Raw genomic sequence first — 22,808 nt, 5'->3', positions numbered from 1 at the left:
ATATGAAATTCTTTGCAGTAACAAAATGAACTATTATGTCATAAAAATAGTATTCCTTCAGTTAAACAGATAAATATGCCTGGGGTTTTACGACCTACTTTTTACTTCCCAATTTTTCAGTTATTTGACGTTATAAGAGTTACTAGGTGTGTGTACCTATACTGTGTCTTCTTGTGGCAGGGTAAGCCCATGCCCCCAACGTGCTGACGCGACTGAAGTATCACCCCGAAGACACCAGACATGACACCCCACCCAGTCACATAATACTGACACTAGCCTCTCGGTGCTGAACGCCAAGCAAAGCGGCAACAAGTACCATTTTTAATGTCTTTGGTATAACCTGATGCGGGTTCGATCCCAGGCCTCTCCAACATCAAAGAGAGGATTAGAGACTCGTATTTGGGCGACGAGTAATGAATGACGTCCCCGTTATTTGTGACATTATGACAAATTGCGCCACTGGAATCTTTACGAAGTTTTAAGGACTACGGGCCTTTACGATGATTATAGGGATGGTGTCATACGAGTTGCTTAATCTATCTACCCTCATATCTTGGTGTGGGTGTCAAATGCATTTACTTTCTTTATTTGATTGTCGTTTAACAACACTCTCAAGAATATTTCACCTATACCATGGAGACACATGTAAACATGTGACGTGCATTTGTACTCATCTGAAGCAATTATGTTACATGACAGAGAAAAGTCACTTGGATCGGAACAGCCATTTTGTAGGCGGAAGACGCCGTAAATTGTCGAGAAATATCATGGATCGGATGTAAAAAGTGAAATTGAGGCTATTAGATTCCAAAAATTGGCTACGATGTAAAATAATTTTACACTTCATCAGATATATACCAGAGCTAGGCAAAAAAGCAAAATATCGCTTGGTGTTGATCTTCCTTTTTGTTTTTCTTGTTTTTTACTACCAAGACATTAAAATCGCCTTTTGTTTTTCAAAACAAAAGTCGTTTCCTAAAAAAGGAACATACAGAAATGAGGTAACAACCGAATAACAGTGGTGCACGGCAACACATCGGGATCCTTATACCCTTTCATAACGGATGTCGAAAACAATGCAATATGATTACATATTTCCTACCTCCGGCTTTCAAACTTTTAAAACTTAGCAAAACTTTGCTTTTCGAAAATTCCCTCCCAATCGGAGAAATCCGCTTACAAAAATACTGCTCATCACTTACAGCCAATCAGAGTAGAGCCTTTTCGTGGTTAAGGGGTTCACCCATGCAAGCTATAGGAGGGAGGGGGGGGGGACAGCTAATTAAAGTTGATCATATAGAACTGGGGTGAATTTGCGCAGTCCACTTCTCGAGGTATAATAGCTGCACGCAGTACATCGTCTATAGCTAAAGCCGGCGGAGTGCTTCGCTTTCATAAAGCTGTGTCTATACGGTGCGTTAACAAGCCGGTCTCGTAGAGTGAACGCTTAGAGAGCAGTCACCGCTCTACACACAGCTTCGAGTGTTACAGAAATCGAAGGAGTCCGATCCCACTAGCGGCTCTCTACAAGGAGCTTGTTTCACCGTGTGGCTATTAAAACGCTCTTACTTCCCAATCGATCAGGGATATCTAGCCAGCGATTCTAGTAAAAGGGACCACAGAGTATCTGAACAACACCGTATCATCGTATCCTCTATTGATTTATTGAGCTAGTCATTCGATTGGCTGAAGAGCTTGGTCGGCATGGAGGCACGTGGTGGGCGTCATAGTGCTATATGAGAGCCAGGGTCCTTTTTATTCGGATGTCGACAACAGGGCGACGGGAAGACTTCGACAAAGACAGGTTGGAATAGATCTGAATTAATTTTATATCCACTGGAAAAGTTCCTCAAAAAGAGTTTTCGGCCCCTAGGACGGTGGACGTTAAAAGGTGTCCGGTTTAACGTCTTGAAACTGTTTTTGTCGCCCAAAAGGAGACGGCAAGGCGAGGAGTGAGCATTGGTATCGGACGCTATCGGGACGAAATTAAGTAACAGGATCCAAAACTTCTGCGGGACACGCCAAAAACCGGACGGTAAAAGTAGGAGGGTCAGAAAGCGGATCGTCTGTCATTAACACCGTCTAGTCCCATTTCGTTACTTATCTGGATTCGGCGCTCACAGAAACACCGGCTAATTGTATCGCTATTGTTCCATCAGCGCCCGAACGTTCATATTTTGGAAGTTTTCCAAACCGTTTTGCATTTAACGTTCGCCTGACACCGTCGGTGTTAGAGAAAGTCCTCTACCCAGCGAACTGTGTGGACTACGATAATCTGCTGAGGGAAAAACAGGGCAAGGAAGGCAAACACAAACCCAGACTGTCGCTCTAGGCAACTTCACCACCTATCAAGCGGGTTCTGCTTTAAGGCCCGGAAAAAGTTTTCATCGCTTTTTGTAAACTCAGTTGTTTTTCCTCTTTTTTTTTGTAAATTTAAATTCCAGTTTTCGGAATTTCTCAAGAACTCACATCAACATGAAGATTCTCATATCCATAGTGCTTTGCAACGCCATATTTGCTGTGCATGGTAAGTATATAATTTTCTTTGATTATTATTTCAGACCATTTTAAAGAACGCCACATGTAAACGGGTTTCTTTAGCAGATTCTCACGGAAGGTTCCAGCTGAGACACCCGATCCTCCTCTCTCCATGCCGGAATCATTTCTAGACGTACTTGGTCTGATGCATTCACATAGTTCTTTAAGGGCATGTTGCACTCTAGCTTTTCAAAGATTTAAAGAAAACGACATTTTGACAGTGGTCAGTTGTCCGATGTCTTTATTCGATGTTCCTAACTTTATTTTGATATGCGGCACCATGCGTTATACATGCTGTGTACATTTTGCAGTTTCGTAGAGAGATTTATTTTTTCATTTGACTGGAATTTTCACGCCATACTCAATATTATTTCACTTATACAACGATGGCCTGCATTATGGTGGGAGGAAACCGGACAGAGCTCTTGGGAAACCCACGACCATCCGTAGGTTGATGGGAAACCATCCCACGTATAACTGGAGTGCGAGCCAGCAGGAACGGGACTTGAACTCACAGCAATGACCTTGGTGACAGGCCCCTGGGTCATTCCGTTAGTACATTAACCATTAAGCCTTCATAGAAAGGTTTTTTACGAGTGAAGTTTAACCTCCTCTTTTGGATTGCAAATTCCCATCATCTTACTAGAGACTGTTTTTGGAACTATTGCTCATCTCGTACTAACCAAGTTACGCTTTTCATTAGAATCAGCGCCCGTGTAATAATGTGATTACGTTATAGAACATTCATGGGTCGATAGTACAACATTTTTGCACACTTATAGACCGAGTTCAATGGGTAAGTGAATTGTTTTTATCTGTTAGAAGAACTATAGATTTCCTCTCGCTGAATCGTAGTGATTAAACCTTACCGAGGAAAGAAAACTCAATTGAATTAGAGGTAAAAAGAAACTGTCAGCTTTGGTAGACTTCAAAGTTTGAAAAAAAGCAATGTTCTTCGCCATAAATTTGACAGCACGGGACAAAGAATATAGAACACCGGAAATGTTTTGAAATTCTGTTTTTTTACAAAACTTGACTCATTTCTGCCAAATTACGGGTGAAAGGCTTCTCATAAAAGAAAAGATATGCAGACATTCAAGCGGTCTATTTCAGCGTGTATTGTGCATCAAGGCTACAAGTATCTCGTTGTTCTTAATATTTACTGAGCTTTTCATGCAGTCAAATGTCGGACGTGCGACAAGCGTTAGCGCTTCAACAATAAGGTTTCTGTACATGGTTTGTTTGTGTGGAATATACTGGAGCGAATCTTTCTTTCACTGCGCTGTAAAACCTCATTAACCCGATGTTCTTGTATGAGAGTATGGCTTTTGTTTTGTAACTCCATTTTGCCCATTAGGAGACCTTTTCGGTGGCTTTTTCATTCTGTAAACCTAAAAAAAAAATGCTTTTGAAAATTTATCTAGTTTCTGTATAACGCCGTCGAAACAATTAAATGTTAGCTTCCGTGGTTTCATCCTAACAGTACCAATTATTAATAAAGTTAATGCGAAATGAATCGTACCTTGTTTGAACCTTTCCTTGCTAGCGCTATCCTCGTATTGTAACATATGGCTACATGTATATCTAAATGATCGGTGTATATCTAAATGATCGGTGTATAAAAACATCGGTCCTTACGCCACATTTCTCTCCTTGTCGCACCGCTCTCTTTTTTAAGACACTCAAAATCAGATTCTATATTCCACCTATAAAGGCATTTTAGGTATTGACTGTATTTTATTTACTGAAGCACTTTCAAGTCACTCTACTAACGGGCGTGCCCATTGTTACAATTAAGTGTTGGCATAAAAACTTGGAATCGCGCCCTGACTGAAATAAAACTGTCAAGAGGCCTTGTTATTACATGGGTCATACGAAACCAGATACCAGTGATAATGTCCTCGTGCATCGCTGTATAACTTAACTCAATTCAGCTTAAGCTATTCTGTTTCAAGACGCACAGCTATACATTTTAGTTAAATCTCACACAGCCAAGTCCAAAATACTAAGTTATGACGTTAAGCCTTTAAGTGTAGCACTATTTCTGTGTTTACACACAGCAGCTTGTATATGTATATATGACGGGTTATACAGCAAGGCGAGTTCAGAAGTGCTCGGGAAAGCCTAGAAATGACCCGGTTTTCTGCCAGATTTCCTTAACTTAAGTGGACGGATGTTGTCGAGCGAAATCTCAGAGCGCGCCTGTTCCACTTTTATTTATTTCACCGTGACCCCGTGTAACAGTTCAGGTTTTGGTGTAACCAGATTTATCCTCCACTCGCGACCTAGTCTGCGTTTTGGCCGAGTGTCTGGCGCTATTGTTTTAGATTTGGCGATGGATTAGAATATTGCCAGAAATGTGATTAGAACATTCGTCACTCGTCGTGTGAACCGAAGACGATGTTAAATAAAAGTCGCCTAAAGATGTATTTTTGGCTTTGAATTGTATGAAATAATATCACGTTGGATATATATTTGAACATTTGAAATCAACGATCAACTAATGCACAAATATCGATTAATAACAACTAATATTACTAGTATGCCGATACTAACTAGATTAGATACTAATTAATTTTAAACGCCTACAATTAACATTCCTTGCGTCTTTCGGGAATCATTAAAACCTGTTGACTGTTAGTCTTTACCTGAATCCGTCGTAATTTCTTACTTTCTATACTTTCTCAATTCTTTGTTTGCTTGTGCAGGACGTTGGTTCGGAATCTAACGATTAATGGGCAGTAAAAGCAATGAAAAATTGATTTAGAAAGTGGGCTCAGTATCAATATTTAGACGGGGGAGCAAAAACGTAGATTCCTAAGAAACTGAAACAAATCTCTCATCGAGATATATTCAGCTTCGTAGGCCTAATAGCAGGGTGTATGCAATGCTGCTGCGCCTGTTGGGACCATCTATCCGATGTGGTCAATAAGCGTGCAGTCTTGTATTATCCTTGAGCAGTTATCACATTCGTTATGCTCTGTGTAGAGGAGCACACGTTCTACCGTTATTATAGTTAGGAATAGTGTGCGTTTGCTCAACTTTGGCAGCTATGACGACATACTGTGACGTTTGTGATGACGTAGTTATGACCACGTCCTTAATACATGTACCACTGAATTCGAAGCTTTTCTTAAGGCGGCATTTCACCTTGCCTCTTTCTTATCTCAGTGCTACTTGTAGCAATACATCCATCGTTTATGGTTATACGGCTTATGCTTTCACCTTTCATGTTTATGCACGTGTGTATTGAACGGATCGAACTTTCTGACCACTTTAACTGCAAGCTTGTTAGATTGGGGTGCGATTTCGTCTTTATCTGTACGATTTAGCCTACAAAAGAAAAGTAACTGGGAGATTAACAAATATGTTCTGATAGGATGAGATGTTTCTGAGTTTAGCTATCTGAAAAAAAAAAAATAACGCAGGGCTGGATTGGAACTTGGTATCATTTATAGTTCTGTTCTGTCTGCGAAAATGTACATATACATAAGTTTACAATATTTTTCTCTGGTACCTTGGCGGTCATTTTTATGAGTGGAGCAAACCGAAGTGCCGGTGATAAACCACCGCAATTTAGCAAGTTACTGACGAACTTTTTCATTTGTGACATACAGACATGAACACAGTATCGGTGGAAAATATTTGGTTTTCAGTAAACGTTAGAGTGCTTAATCGGCCCCATCGTTCGAAGGCCCCCCCCGAACATTGAGAGCTGGGAAATCTACAACTTCTCTGCCGCAGGACGGGATTGAACCCACGCCCCAGGCTCATGTTCTTGCTATTGAAATTCAAACAGGTTAATTACGCAACCATGCTCCACTACCAAATATGAAATATATGCCTTAGAAATATGGAAAATTAGTACGGTTCATGTACTGGGATATTGTCAAAAAACACGCTCAAGTTAGATGGGCCTGTCCGCCCAGGTCAAAGGCCCATTGTTTATGACAAGATTTTGCCCCGCATCCCTGTATATCAGGCATGATGACATATGGTCTTTGCCACATGATCCGTTATTATATACTTTAACACAAGATAATTATCATATTTAACGCAACCCGAGGCTGTTATCCGCTAATTAGTCTGAATACAACATATATACACGCATAAAGTTTCTAATTTTTGGCCCTCAGAATTAAAAAAAACAGCAAAACCCTAACCTCTTCTCATTTCACGTTCGCAAAGCATTGCTTAAATTGTAAATTTCTTCGCGAGCCAAAACGAGGCCTTGTTCTTTAAAAAAAAAATAAAAAGAAGATATTTGATACGGTTAGACCTAATGCAGTTGCAAGGTAGCATAAAATTACTCAATTTGATGCTAGAACTTGAGCCACAGAAAAAAAATCAGAAAAAAAATCTAAACAGTAACAGCTTTCTGCTTTGGTTAGATCGCGGATTGATTTACAAAGTGTTCAAGAATACGTAAAATGATTTGACAGAATTGGCTGTTAATCCAAACGCAGCCAGACACCGACAGGATTGAATGGGGAACTCGTCTTAGGAAACCTTATGCAGTCTTTTCCTTTCCTTGAATCGCGAACGTTAAACGAGTATTGAATTCCCCTTAAAACCGATGTTAGCTTTTGTTAACGATTCAAACTTTAAAATTTTTGGGTATCGTTTTACCAGTACTTATCTTACATCTTATGTTTACCCAGACGCAAATGTTACCTAACGATGTAATAGCGTAATGACTGAGTGTTCAAGGCTTTAAATATAAATTTTTCTTTTAGCCATAGTCTCTATCAATCTGTCAGTTAGGAAGACACTTGATCAGTCATTCTGTTACCCAGTCAGTCAGTGAGACTGTCATTCATTCATTCAACCCCCATTCATTCATTCAGACCCCGTTCAGCCAATCTCTCAGATATTCAATCAGTCTGTCAGTCAGGGTGTCATTCATTCATTCAGTCATTTAGTCACTCAGCTAATCTGTCTAAGTCAGTCACTCACTAATTCAGTCATATATTCAGGCAATCAGTCAGTCAGTCGGTCATTCAGCCAGTCTGTCTGTCTATAATCCAGTCAATTTTCTTGCCAAATCCGTGATTAACTTTGAACTGGAACAAATGATCAGAGAGTATAAGGTAAAACACCGTCTACACTAATGACCCTGTAGCGCAGAAGAACTGACGTGCGTTTTAACACCCATCCAATCTGACACGGCAGCCGCAACATTGGCCATCCATCTTACTGTATCTCGCACTAACTCACACCTCACGGTACACCGTGTCATCAGTTATGTCTTCATGTGACACGTACACGTGAGTAGATGTGGGATGGTCATTTGAGAATGCTGTTGTGAAAAGGATACAGAGTTCCAAAATGGCGCTGTATTGTGTGCATTCAATTACAGCAGTTTATCATAACATTATTTCTTGTGTTCCATTCCTTAAAGTACATTTTCAGTTATCCTCTGATGTTGAAGCGTCACCATAGCCTTTACTGAAAAAAAACCGTTTAGCGGGAAAGTGTTTTATGTTCAATTATCACATGGATGTTTTACGGTGTATTAAAAGTTATTTCACTTCACGGTTTATGGACGAAAGTAAACAAATTCAGAGGGTTTGTGGCTTTATGGCCACAGGAAACAAAGTGAATACAGAGGGTTTGTGGATACAGGAACGAAGTGGATACGAAGGGATTATGGGTAAAGGAACGGAATGAAGTGGAGGGAACCAAGTAGATTGAGTGGCTAATGGGTGGGAAAAAAACAAGTAGGTTGCTGGAGTTATGTGCTTGAATGGGTGGAGGAAACCAGTAGATTCTGAGGGTTATGGGCTTAAATGGGTGGAGGAAACCAGTAGATTCTGAGGGTTATGTGCTTGAATGGGTGGAGGAAACCAGTAGATTCTGAGGGTTATGTGCTTGAATGGGTGGAGGAAACCAGTAGATTCTGAGGGTTATGTGCTTGAATGGGTGGAGGAAACCAGTGAATTCCTAGGGTTATGGGCTTAAATGGGTGGAGTAAAACAGTAGATTCCGAGGGAATTAAAGTATAGGATGGCCTTTTCCATGCGATTTGTTTACTGACTTCTTGGATTTATTCTTTAACGCCTTATAGAAGTTGGAGGTCAGCTTTTTGGTGGAGGAATTCGGTGTAAGACCACCCCTCTTCGTCAGATATCTGGCAAACGACCTGACTTCAAGGCGCAGCCGCACTCTGTTTGATATGTATCACGTGCTGTGATTTAGTTACCATCTTAGTATATAACTAAGCTAGACGTCTCTAAAATTTGTATACCATATAAACAGGGATGATTCTACAGTTTTTGGCGATTCCTGTTTTAGCTGTAAACCTGAATACACATTTTGTTGGAAAGGATATCCCGCTGTTGGTTTCCCGCACATACAAAGCTATTAAGTTTACATACGTATACAGACTCTGCGTCTTTTCGACATGGATAGGCCAATAGTATAGTGTGTTATAGTCAGCATATATATGTAGTCTAGACTGAATGTATCACTGCAAGTCCGTGTCATCGCCCTTGAAAGCCATATACCAATTCATTATCATAAAAAAAACATCATTTATAACCGCTCATGTACGAACTTATTCTGCCCAAGATATATATGATTTGATTTGACTCGATCGATAGAGAATAAAGCTGTGCTTAGCCGTCTTTTGTTGAGGAATGACCTGACTGATTTCTGATATTGTGACATGTGACTCATCGGTCAGCGACATGAAGTTATAGTGAGCCAGTTGAATCGTACAGAATTAGTGACCCCGTAAATCAAGTCTGTCAGTCACATTCTCTCTTTAACCAGTCAGTTTTTCATACAACCAGTCAGCCAGCCTGAAACTCAGTGAGTGAGTCTGTGAGTGAGTCAGTCAAATTCTCCGAGTCAATTTGTCATTCAGTCGGCGAGTCAGTCTTTTGCGATGTCAATCAGTCACTCAATCCATCAGTGAGTGAGATATTCAATTAGTTGACCAGTGATGGTGATTTCCCACAAGCGAATCTTTCGTACGCACGTGATTTGGTCAGACGTTACCCATGCATTCAGTCTGTTGCGATGTCAATTAGTCGGTCAGTCAATCAGTGAGTCAGACATTAATATTTTTATCGTACCGTAACATTGCGAGTTGTAGAGACCTAAATTTATATTGGCTTCAGTGTGCTGTAAAATGTTGTTGTTATACAAAGAGCAAAAAAAAATGTGATTTCAGTACGCCGTGAAAATACTATCTGCAGAGAGTCAAATTAATATTGATTCAGTGTTCTGTAAAATACGATTTACGGATAGCAAAAGTAACATTGTTTTCAATACATGACGAGAAATACGATTTATGGAAAATATTTGTAATATTGGTGACAACGTAAACTGTGATTCACGCAGAGCGAAGTAATATTGCTATCAATTTTCCGTGTACAGCGAAAGTAACATGATTTCAATTCACCATTAAAGTACAATATACACACGGCAATGGAAATATTGTTGTCAAATACCATTAAAATGCAAACTTCACTCCACGAACGAAAGCAATGTTGATTTCAGTATGACGTAGAAATGTCCCCTACCGCTTCTCTGAAATGTTCGTAGTTGTGCTGAGTTCCCCCTCTAGACTATACGTGTCTTAAGTCACATGTTGATCTATTGAACAAAAGCGCTGGCTGGCGTACACCATAGAAGGCGATCGTTTGGGACCCAAACAAATATTATGACTCTATGAATAATTGACAAGGTGATTATAATGGAAGGTGTGTTCGGATTACAGTTAACGTACTGTCAACAACTCTGGTGATATTACACACCGGATCCTCCTCATTAGCCATGCGCGTGGCTCGACCAATAGAATTGTTTACTGGTCAACTGATGGGTTCGTTCGTGGTTAAAATAAGCGGACGTTAAGCCTTTTGAGTGGCCAGCGCTTTTTTGCGATGATCTCTCAAAAAATGTCGTTGAGTAATTAATGGGTCTCCATAATCGAGTTATTTTACTTTTGCGATCAATATAAAAGAGCAGAGTGGTGTTGTATTTCACCAAGATGATTACTGAAATGTATTATTTATCGTTTATTATATGTACACAAAACATTTCACAGAATACCTAAAATAACTAAAATGGGCATGACAAGCACTGTAAAGAGGGTATTTGGGACTTCTTGGCTTGACACCAATCATTTTAGTCAAACCGACCTTATCTGTCTCCATTCCAGAAGAGCTGGATGTCTTCCAATCGGTAAGTTATAAGACATGCGATTATTCCTGGGTTATTAATGGTTTTGACAATGGATGTTTCTGATAGCCATGCTTATCGTACCACTCTAGCTGTTAAGGAAGGATTCTGTCTGATACATCATTGCGACAAATTCGCCATTAACGGGTTTAGAGAGGAGATAATGCTCAATAAAAGATAGTGATACCCTACCGAGTATATCAGGATGACTAATACATACGCCATGTTATATTTCGTGGTTTCTTATACTGTATGAACGACATTGATAGATGAAGCAACGCCGCCACTGTTTTGGGGAAACTGAGAAATCCTCGACACGTATCTGTTGAAATCGGTATTAACCTTGAGTACAGCACTGTCATAAACAAGTCTACTAAACTGCTTGCTTGTGATCCTGAAGGAGAGTTTAAGGTTATGGCTAAAGCAAAGATAGCATGACAATGTACTCTCACTCAGTGCAAGCACGCTTGTGTCCGTTCAAGCAATCATATCATAATATACGGGCGTCCTCAATAAAACAAATAGCCTTAAAGCCGGGCTTGTCCTAAATACAAAGGCAAATGTATTTGCATCCTATTATGACTCTAGCCTTTATGCTGTTAATGCATACACAGTGCTACAGACATCTATTCTGTTCGGTTGGTCACATATATTTAATATTGTACGGATAGGCCTAATGCATGCTGTGGGGTGGGACATCAGGAATTGTCAGCTCGACAGAAGTGATAATTCATGTAACTTGTCAAGAACTGACAATTCCTGACATATGTTTCATTACACCGAAAGAACAGTACCTTTTCGAGCTGTACTTTAAATCGCCGAATTTGTACGTCGATGAGGGAGCTATAACCACCGTCCTGTTGTTTACTCTACGAACAAGCAGACGTCAGAGAGCTCTCAAAGGGAGATAACTGCTGTGGAATTAAATTCACTTGATCGTTGGATATTAGCACGAGATCGTTGGATATTGCCTAGTGAACGTGTGATAATACTTTGTGAGCATGACGTTGCATTCCTTGGGGCGCGAGATAGTTGTACATCATGTTTTGCGGAATATCATGTGACCGTCTCTCGACCAATGGAAATCGAGAATTGCCCTATGGGGTATAATAATTCTAGTTATCGGTTTTGCTAATTTCATAGTACATATTCTTTACATATTCATACTCTGCATATAATTAGATTGTATAATCCCAGCATTTCAATACAATAGGCAGTTCTGGTGATTCCAGTACTGCTACAATCGTACATAAGCTGTACTGGACATGAAGGAATCAAAAAGTAAATGTGGACTGTTCTGTCCGATGTTAACACATATGAGCATCACAGGCAGACAATTTGGTAACGAAGTTGAATTGTAGGTACACAAAAATGTGTATGCAAGTTCGACGCTAATGTTAAAGTGATTACAGCTCATGCTTCTCAGTGGAGCACATCCTGTGTAGCTTATTATTTGGAATTTCGAAATATATTCGGAAATTCCTTTCCACTATTATACGCGTGAGACTCCACGACGAGCTTTCAGAAATGATGCAAAACAAGTTCCCTTAGCATCATAACATTATAGCATCTGTCCTTGCGTCGGTGCTGAACATTAAATGACGTTCGCTGGGACCTCCGCTCGACCCCTAATCTCTCACCGCGGCCCCACCCGTTAAGATCAAGGAGTCTCTCTTAGTTTGACCTTCGCTGGATTTGTCTCAATTTTACCCCCTAATCATATCGCCTTTACGTCGCCCCGGGCGGCGCAGTCGTGTTTGAGACTAATATGGCACTCACTGGAGCAGAATTAATATTGATTATTATCTATAATAAATAAGGTGTAATTTTCGGCCTGAATCATTCGCAGATCCTCTGGCGCTCCTAAGCTAAGTCCTTTAGTCAGTGGGCCGAGTCCGTTTTCGTGTGTGGGGGCGTGGGTGCATGTAAGTCACGATATTGCAGTGTCTAAGATGGACGCGGCATTTTGACGACGTGACATCGTGATAACCGTCGATTACCTTTGTTTGGCCGATAAGGCTTGGTTGATATGGAGTTTGTACCTTATACAAAAGCAGATTCCAGATCTTGAAAGATCAGAAAATACCTAATTTTCTCGCTGGAAGTCACATTTGTCCTATTTGACACCGTTTGACTTTTGTCATACACCTTCGAGAACGCAAATTGTCAAAAAGAACAACTTGCACCTAAAGTGCTTTCAATCAGAAAGATTACAAATTTTGTATTCTGTTACGGCTACTTCTCTTTTGTAGTTGTTATTTTGAAAATTTCATTTATTGAACTGTGCATATTTACTCTTGTAAACTTGTCAACGACCAAGTTATTTCAAATACTTTTTTATTGTATGAAGCACTGATTTTACTGATTATGCCTTCAAAAATTGATTATGCAAACCATATCTACTATGCAACGGGTAAACTATGCCTAATCTGCAAACCATACCTGTTATGCAAACCATACTTGTTATGCAAATCATACTTGTGATGCAAACCATACTTGTTATGCAAACCATACTTGTTATGCAAACTATAAATATTATGCAGACCACATTTGTTACGCAAGCCACACGTGTTCTGCAAAATATAGTTACTGTGCAGAACATATTTCCATGTCAAACCATGCTGGTTACGTACCCATACTTATTATGCAGTATATAATTGCTGTGCACACTATACTTCAGGATGCCACAAAATTTGTAATGCAAAGTATACATATAATAAAAACCCGAAGCTGTTATACTCATATCATAATTGTTTGACAAAACACCCTTGAGGTCTCAGTTCTGTACACACTGCGGACAGGAGAGAGCGTTGTTGGCAACAATGTTACGAAAAGAACGTCGGCTGCAATGTAGATTCATGTTCGCATTCCCAAGGCTAATAACCATCACCCCCGCATGCATGCCTGAATATTTAGATTAAGACTATCCCACATTAGTCACGCAAAAAAGCATACCACAGTTAATAACACCAGGGTTGCTATCATTTCGTGTACGCAACTCACATATCTTGCTGGATGATGTGTTCATTAATTCATTAATGCGGAATTATATAAATGAGTGTTAGAAACTCCGCCTGGAGAATGTGGGTGACCAGGTCACATGTCTTACACGGAAAGGACGAAAGGTACGAGTGTGACCGCACCTGTCGGCGATGCAGTTCTGGCTCATAATGTCCTGAGTTGGGGGCATGGGGCACATACCGTACACTCGAATGCGCCGAAGCTTACACTAGGGATGGACTACAACATGTGCATGACAATTCCTGAATTTATGAACTTGCTTTGTTTTTCGAGAAACTGCAATCTGCCGATTGACAGACACATTTCTGACTTGAGTCAAAATTTCAAATGTGATTTTAGGGTTTATTGTCTTGTCTAGAAATCACAATTTGTAATTGTTATCTTAGACCAAATGGTTCAAAATGTCAACTTCTGGTTCTAAAAAAGTGAGCATTATGGTGAGGTTTTTAATTTGGGCTTATGTGCGGACTAATGTGAAGAAATTGTAAGTTTCATTATTAATTTCATCGCCGTAAATAAATAAGTGAACACAGCTTGTTTTCGTCCCACAAAAATTCAGTCTGACCAGAGAACCTCGGTTGTGATTTTACATTTTAAGACATTTTTTAAAAACAGCAGAATTTTTCATATACTTTGTATGGTCAGGCAGCAAAAAAAAAAAAGAATACACTCGCCAGTTAAACAGACTTAATGGCTCCTGTAGCTATTCGCACTAGCTAGATATATAAGGCTTCTCTTCAGTACTATCTCAAAGGTTCCAGGTATACATGTTTTAGCCGCTAAGTAAAGAATTGTTTGTTTGTTTATATTTGGCTAAAGCTTCTTTCCTAATTAAGAGTTTCTCTCTGTATTGAAGCAACATGAAGCTACATGGAATTAACCAATACACTAATCAGTCAATCAATAACCAATAGCTGATCAATACAGTTTGTGTACAACAATTCTTAAGCATGTTAGAATCGATCTTTCAATAAACTTTTATAGAATTTGTAAGAGAAGGGTTATATAAGCTGTAGAACTTGCTACTCAATCCAGCGATTATTTGTTCATATACTAATCAATCCATCAATCAATCCATCAATCAATCCATCAATCAATCCATCCATCAATCAATCAACCCATCCATCCATCCATCCATCCATCCATCCATCCATCCATCCATCAATCAATCAATCAATCAATCCATCCATCCATCCATCCATCCATCCATCCATCCATCCATCCATCCATCCATCAATCAATCAATCAATCAATCAATCCATCAATCGATCAATCAATCATTCAACCAATCTTTAGTAGTTTGATAGGTACAATTTAATCAATCTTAATCAATTAATTAAATCAATCATTCAGGCAATCAATAATTCAATCAATACATATCTGGCTGATCAATCATTCAACGATTCAGGGCCTAGTTGTTCGAAAGTGTAGGCCCTATTAGCTAATACCGGTATTAAGTCAGATTTTATATTTAAAATTTTATCCAAACTCTGCAGCCAATGCATTTCTCCAAAGTATAACAGCAGCAGTTTTAGTTCACGTTCAATATACTGGTATACTATTTTTGTTACACTAAGTACAAAATTGAAGACTTGGCTTAAATTTAAATCTGGTATTAGGTCTTAAACCAGTTTTGAACAACTGCGCCCAGTTCGTTAATTTACCACACATTTTAAACAGCATTCTTTGATCTGGTCATGAGATTAAACCCTCGTCTTCCAGATCTCAGATCATACGCCTTCGACAGGAATTACATAGCGCTTAAGCAGAAATGGCGACAAAAGCCATGTTCAAACATCAAATCGCTTTTGACTGTCGAAACCTTTTACATCGGGTACGTCTAATAGCCGGACCTATTCAGAGTGCGGAAAGTCCGATTCCGCGAGGAGCGGGATTACGCCCGCGGGCTATCGCTGACATCGCTCTGGAGCTGTGAGGAACTGACAAAAGCCGACGAGTGCCAATTGAGACTAAATATTTGGAGAGGTCTTCCAGAGCAGATGGAGCCTCATCTCTGGATAGGACAAGGGCTCGCTTTTAGCCATAGTCCGTGCCCACAAGGCATTATGTTGCCATATTTACTAGAAATGTTTATTCGCCGACTTGTGGTTTATTCCAATCATTCATTGAGCAGAGTGCATCGTAGTTCAGACACGTGCCGATGACCGGTCAAGACGCTAAACAACGCATGCCAATAAACCCGGAAATTCTGCTGTAGGTCCGCAGCTACTAATTTACTCTCGCCTAACTGGTTAAAATTTCAACTTTGACAAACAAACTAATGAATTTTCTCTGCGTGTTATTTTTTGGACATTGACTATAGTTCGTGATTACAGTTTCTAACCCTGGATTAACAACGTCTCTCACAACAGCCCTCTGGACAAACTGTGACATTAAGTCCATTTACCAAATTACGTTAAAGGGAAACTAGGTTAACCATATCGGTCGGCGGAGAGTCTTTCTCCAAAATAAGTGTGAGGGTAAGTTTAAAGTACTGCATGCGACTCTCGATATCACCAAATGATCAAAATCATTTTAATGTAAACGTTTGCTCCGGTCATACATGAGGTAAATACATGTAGTATTAGGTATGTCATTTACAAAGTGGTTTGAGTAACAGTGTTACATGGTTATTTTGAATTGTGCTTGATGATTGTAGGATATCCTATATGACATGAAAATAGGGTTAATCTTCACTATACCGCTTAATCTGAGGACCGCTTCTGTCTTCAGTTTTTCCAGTTCTATTTAAAATTTGTAAACTATTTCTTACATATTCCATTTGGAACTGGTGCTGTAAATTGTTTTCCCATTAAAAGAAAGCAACAAATATTTTAATCTCCACCTTCAGGTCAAAACTCTAGTTTCACATTTATTGCCTGGGAAAATGAGTTCCTCAGTTTTTGCATTACAAAGGGATAAAATTCATTACGGCTGAACGCGTGCACTAACATAGGTATTTAACAGGACAGGAAATGAGATGTGAAATATGGTATAGCAGTTCTGTTCTTGGGTGTTCGTGCAACTTCACCCCCAAACGTAAAGCATTTATTTGCCATTCAAGATGGTATAATTCAGCTGTAATTGAGAGGGCATTTTCCGGATAGCATGTTTGCATTATTTTAAATACATGTATGTGGTTGTCTGTTTGGCTTGATTGCTTAGCTACGGCGGAAAGGCGAGTAGCAATTAGTTGTAATCTGTTTCACTACAAATACCATATAATATTACTACCATATAATAAAAGTTTTAACCAAAGTGGTTCACCCTGGGGACCTTCACTAAATCACGGCTGTGCAGAGGTTTCAGAAATACAGCGTTGTGCTCAGTGATGGATACACTACTTGCTTGACACGTGCTCTATCTCTAGATGAAAACAGAGGAAAACATGAACATGATCATACGAAAGTCTCTCAAAATTGCGTTGTAAATATGATATACAATATGTTTTTTCGATGATAGATGTAAGTTTGAAAATAATTGTTGTATATAGGTCGAGTACGTGGGATCAACACCTCATACTATAATTAAAATCGGCTAGGTTAAATATGACCTAAAATGAAGATGTGATGCATGCGTAATTTATTTGTTTGTTTATTTGATTTATGTTTTACACCGTTCTCAAGAATGTTTCACTTATACGACGGCGGCCACCGTTATGGTGGAAGGAAATCGTGCAGAACCCAGGGGAAACCCACGACCATCCCCAGGTTGGTTGCTGCAAGACCTTCCCACGTAAGACCGGAGAGGATGCATGTGTAATAAATGCATTTGTCCTTGAATGTGGTCTAAGGTTTAGCAGCCTTGTGGAGATTTTTCCTCCGTTAACGCCAAGGGTTGTTAGTTCGTGTGAAGGTATTTTTCAGTTTCAATTATATGGTGCGTTTATTGTTGACCTATGTTTACCCCAGGTTTTATGACCTTATCTTTCACGACACATTCATTGCTTTTATAGCGGGTAATTAATTGTTAAAGACAATGCCCATACGTGACACAAAAATGTTTGGCTTGATGCCAAGTGCGTAGTAACTCTACTAGTATCACGGTATTTTGACACCGCTGTAATGTGGTCAAAATTAACAGTTTATTTTCAAAACGGTCTATTTTCCAAAATTGACATTTACTTCAGTTGGTATTTTACACTGTATTCAAGACGTACTCCTCTATATGGCGGTTCATAGGGTGTGATATTGGTGCCGGAAGTGAAAACGACCCAAATATTTCAAACTGCGACCAATTCATCGCTAGCTTGATTCGATTTATTTTAATTATTTGATTGGTGTTTCACCCCGTGCTCAAGAATATTTCACTTATACGACAGTCGACCTGCATTATGGTGGGAGGAAACCGGGCGGAGCCCAGGGGGAACCCACGACCATCCGCAAGTTGCTGACAAACCTTCCCACGAACGGCAGCTGGATTGGAACCTTGCCTAATTAGTAGAGGACTATTAAGGTAATATTAACTTAGTCATTGACGAACCCTGCAAAATATAAAGTTTTCAAAGGAAAGTAGAAGAGCATTTCCGTAGCACACATATTTATCCCAAAAAGTAGCCTACTATCCTACTCAAATATTTAAAAACAGACAGCCGTTTCAGGCAGAATTAATCTTTTATGAAAGCTGACCATGGTTTGTGGTGAGTGTGAGTGACCGACGGATCAAGTCTGAATACGTATAACCATCAATGTTCCCCGGAAACGTTTCCAATCTCTGGCACTATACAGAAATATTGCTGAGGTGAGGTATAAAACTGACTCAGTCATCCATCATATAATTCGCTGGTATCACGCAGACTGGCGCCATTTTGAGGGGTATCCGGGCGTCTAGTACATTACACAGGTTGTATGGGGAAATCTAATATATCTGTGAACGCTGTGTCGCAGATATAAGCGCCTCAAGCACTGACCTGATCCTCGATCCTTAGAAACAATGATTAGCTTGCATTGTTTCTGGATAATTGGTTATACAAGTATAAGCAACGTATGTTACGGGTAGTGTGATTCACTGGCGTTGGATTTTAAGTTCAGACATGCGCACTGCCAAAGAGAGACACAGCACTGTGTTACGTACGCCCATGCGTACGTAAGTTTCAGGCGAAGCTCGGTAGTTTACACAGGACAATCCGGTTTACTCCATACCTGATGACCATCAAAGTTCTTTTGCACGACGTTAGCTACTCATTCAGTCAGTCAACGGTCATCTCACTGATTGTGTTTGCCAAAATGTGCTCTGTGGATGACTTTTATGTTGCATATTCCTCGACAGAGCAAAGTACGTTGGTTCTGACGATAGTGAAAGTGTTCCCGACGGTATTAGCATTCGTGGGGTAGTCTTACGTGATGTTTGCGTGACGCAATTTGTGCCACACATGGAAAAGTTCGTCAATAGCTGACCAAACTCCGATGGTTTATTCCAGACTTTCCGGTTTCCTATTAATCTGATCCCCGTCGTATGACTGGAAAGTTTAGTCAGCACAGTCTGAAACACAAACACAGATAATAAATAGAAAGAAGCATGTTTAATAAAATAGTAACGGTGAATAGGCGTGGAATACTATGGAAAATGTACTTCATACTTCACAGGCGATACCCTCTCAGACAAAACATTTGGGTTTAAAACTCCAAACCTGATCGTCCGAACAGAGGTAAAGACAAACCGAGCTATAAGACTTCGCATTATACTGTTTTCTTTCCAGCAAAACCCGGAAGTATAATAGCACTCTGCACGTGTGTATTCATGACAAGTTGGTTGTTAGCCACAGAATGTGTAAAAAAAGAATCATTTGCTTACAAAAATAAAAGTTCCTGGTTTTGCAAAGCCCCCTTATTCCTAACACGAAGTGAGTTAGACAAGGGCAACTTTTTGACAAGTGTGTCGTTAAGACGTAAAGAAATCAGAGTCCATGTGTCGGTCCATTATCTTATTAAGCCAAAATAAACTTATGCTACAGTAAGTTTAACGATGAAAAAAAGCATAACAGTGAAAGGAAAAATACAAAAAAGTATAAAGAAATATCCGACAGAAACAAAGCATTTTTTTTACTTGCACACGTTTTCCACCCTGCGGGCTATTGCTGTTTTCTGAGTGTTCCCTCCAAAGCATTTGGGTTGAAACGTGTTTTTTAGAACGGAATTTCCTCTTCGAAATCCCTTATGATTCATTAAATGAAACCGTAAAAGGAATCTAAAAAATATTGCAGCCTAAATGTTCTAATGGAGTCGGCAATGATGATCACTTGTGGATGTTTGCGCATGTCTTTAGACAAGTTTAAGTCATCGCCTCATTGAATTCTAATTTTAAATGTATTTTTTTGCACCTGCTTCAGTGATACTTGTGAGTGGTATGGCGTCCGGGCGTTTGACTTTCTTGCTGCTTCTGACGCCATTATTGTGACGAAAAATCTTTACAGTTTTAAAAATTTCTGTTCTTTTACTCTTTCCTTTGTCATATTTCGTTCGGGACTATTTTATTCAGGCGTAATGTTTGTCAGCTACAAAATTGCGCTTAGTCCAAACCGGAAGTCCCTGCTCTTCAGTTTATTAGCTCACTTTAAGCTCTGAAACCTTTGTAAGAAATGCTTTCAACGTCGTATCTCGCTTCAGGCTATTTCATAACTTTTTGATACTTGCATGTGTCTGAATTTAAAGTCAAAACTCCTTAAACAAAATGAACTATAATAAAAAAGTCCATCGGCTATCGACCACTGTGCACCACGTGTACTTCCGCGCACGGGAAGTTTTACTGACCCCAGCGTAACAGTCAGGAGTTATAATTAGCGCCGTTCCCAACGATTTTAGTCCGGTTCAGTTGTTAATCTCTCGCTTCACCTGATCGTCCCACTCATTTTAAACTCCTTCCGAAAACCTGAATAACATTCGATTATTTTTTTTAAACTATACACTAATACGGTGTACCATGGTCAACCCCGACACCTGCTGAGAAGCGTTTGTCTAGTTCTGTGTCCTGATCATTTTGTGGTCTCATCTGAGGATAAGTGGACTTATTTACCCCACGGTCACTGCTGTGTACTAGTACTACCGTGCATTGCATGAAAGCAAGCGGAACAGCACAGCCATTATGAACTCTCTTTGTGGTGCACTAACAAAAATTTACCTCTGTCGTTTAACACGAACTATAGTACACAGTACTGTACCTAACCGTATGTTGTGAAAAGCATGGTAATTGTAGTGATAATAACCCTTATATGATGTGTACTAAAATAATATCTCCGGCTAAGGCTTACGCTGACCAAACAAACAGGCTGATGTCCAGGCTCTTGATGTCATGGGCCATCGCCACTGTTGTCTAATATGCAAAAGGGAGAAAAGGTTTATTTGGTATTGAGTTTTATATAGGACGTATAAGTTGAAAGGTGGGGAACAGTTTGATTTTAAGCATGGAATTCATGTAAGGCGACCTCAAACTTTAAAGCGAGATTTGCATGTTATCATATGGACTCATGTTCACGTTTCTACTTACAAAGATTCAGGGTGACCGATTCAAATGTTTGCCACAGGACACCCATCATGTTTCACTCATGTGTCTGCTCAAAGAAAATTATTTTCACTCTAATCTTTAAACTCTGAGACCTGCGCTTTGTCCACCGAAAAATGGAAGTTTAGTTCTTCAAATCGGCCATTGAAACACATCGCATTGCCTTGACGCAAATCATTCAATGGAATGGAGTCGCCATGTAAACAAATTTATGTATGCGTGTTCACGTGCCAGTTGTACCATTTTAAAGTAAAGCTAAGAAGCGTGATTTAACTTTACATAAATATATCCCAAATTTTTTCCGATTTGTTGATAAGTCAAAGTTTTTAAAGGAAAATCCAAACGTGCGATTCTCCTACAATTTTATCTCTCGGCATACGATAGCGCTGGATGCCCTGCGCAAAGTAGCGTTCGCCATGGCTTGTGTGCCATACGATGAAATAGATAGTCACGGGACTTAGGTTTCCGACGTGCAAATCCAGCGCATGGCACAACCCACTCTGGTTGGCATGTCCTTAGAACCCGTCGCCAGCCACGTCTGGGAGACGAGGAACTAAGCATTGTTTTTATCCCAATGGAATTATACAAGGCCCGAGGCAGAAATTAAGCGAATATGATTGGCTTCATTCCACGATGGCCTCGCGCATTACCGCCGCCAGAGGGCAGCTGGGAATTAACGCCACCTTGCGGACATAGACCAGAATTTTGTGAGTTTCCCCGAGAGAAAACTGTACAGCAGCGCACGTATTACCAACTGTCTTTATTGGATTGCCACAACTGACCAAATGGTATATATTAATGTAATGAGGGTAACTGCGTTTAACTTGTAAAGCGGTGGGTGGGTCAGAATTGTACTGTATGTCTCAGTGTTTCTCTTTTAGGAGACTTTTTATATGTCAGCCATGACGCTTTTGTCTGTTTCTTTATTCCTTTGTCTCATTTGTCAGTTTTTATTATTATTTTTTAAAGGAAACAATGTGTATGTCAGTGCAATTCCCTGGTCAGCAACCAGATCAAGTTATTCTTTAGTCTGTGAATATATCAGTCAGCTATTCACAGAGAGCTCCCTAGGCTGCTTTGCGAATGTAATATAAACGACTACAGCATAGGGTAAAACCAGGACAGACATTTGGAAAATGGTCATACGTAAATGGTGAAATATTTCCTTTTATCACTTTATCTCAGGTACAGTTTCAATCTAACTCTTCACGTAAACGCCTGACTTAACCCCCTCCCCTCACCCATGACTTAAGCAGAATCAAGTAAGAAAAGGCAGTCATTATGATAATCGCAATTCATTAGACGTCAAGAAAACCAAATCATGAGGGTATCCAGACACAGTGTATATTTACGGATAATGCAACATATTATTATTATTATCATTATTATTATTATTATTGTAATTATTCTTATTATAAGTATTTACAAGCACGAATTTCAATACTGGTTTGTACATTATGCTTCAGTAGCTAAATAGTATACAACTACTTCCACTGCTAATACATGCAGTAACAATGCCACTTAGTAGGGCATTGGGTGCTCCAAGCTACATAGTGACAATACTG

The 22,808-nt window shown here is 39.7% G+C and overlaps 1 protein-coding gene across 1 annotated transcript in view; it reads left to right on the top strand.

Moving 5' to 3' along the window:
• The first annotated feature begins 1,362 nt into the window (after positions 1-1,362).
• Positions 1,363-22,808, top strand: part of LOC135462797 (uncharacterized) — a 68,149-nt gene continuing 46,703 nt past the window's right edge. The window contains exon 1 of the mRNA XM_064740063.1: positions 1,363-2,527. Coding sequence (XP_064596133.1) covers positions 2,476-2,527 — 52 coding nt within the window. The 5' untranslated portion in view covers positions 1,363-2,475. The remainder of the gene's footprint in view (positions 2,528-22,808) is intronic.

The sequence above is a fragment of the Liolophura sinensis genome, chromosome 2 (genome assembly GCF_032854445.1).
Source record: "Liolophura sinensis isolate JHLJ2023 chromosome 2, CUHK_Ljap_v2, whole genome shotgun sequence".
Taxonomy (NCBI): Eukaryota; Metazoa; Mollusca; class Polyplacophora; order Chitonida; family Chitonidae; genus Liolophura; species Liolophura sinensis.
Note: the sequence above shows the minus strand (reverse complement) of the source record. Positions and strands in the feature narration are given on the sequence as shown.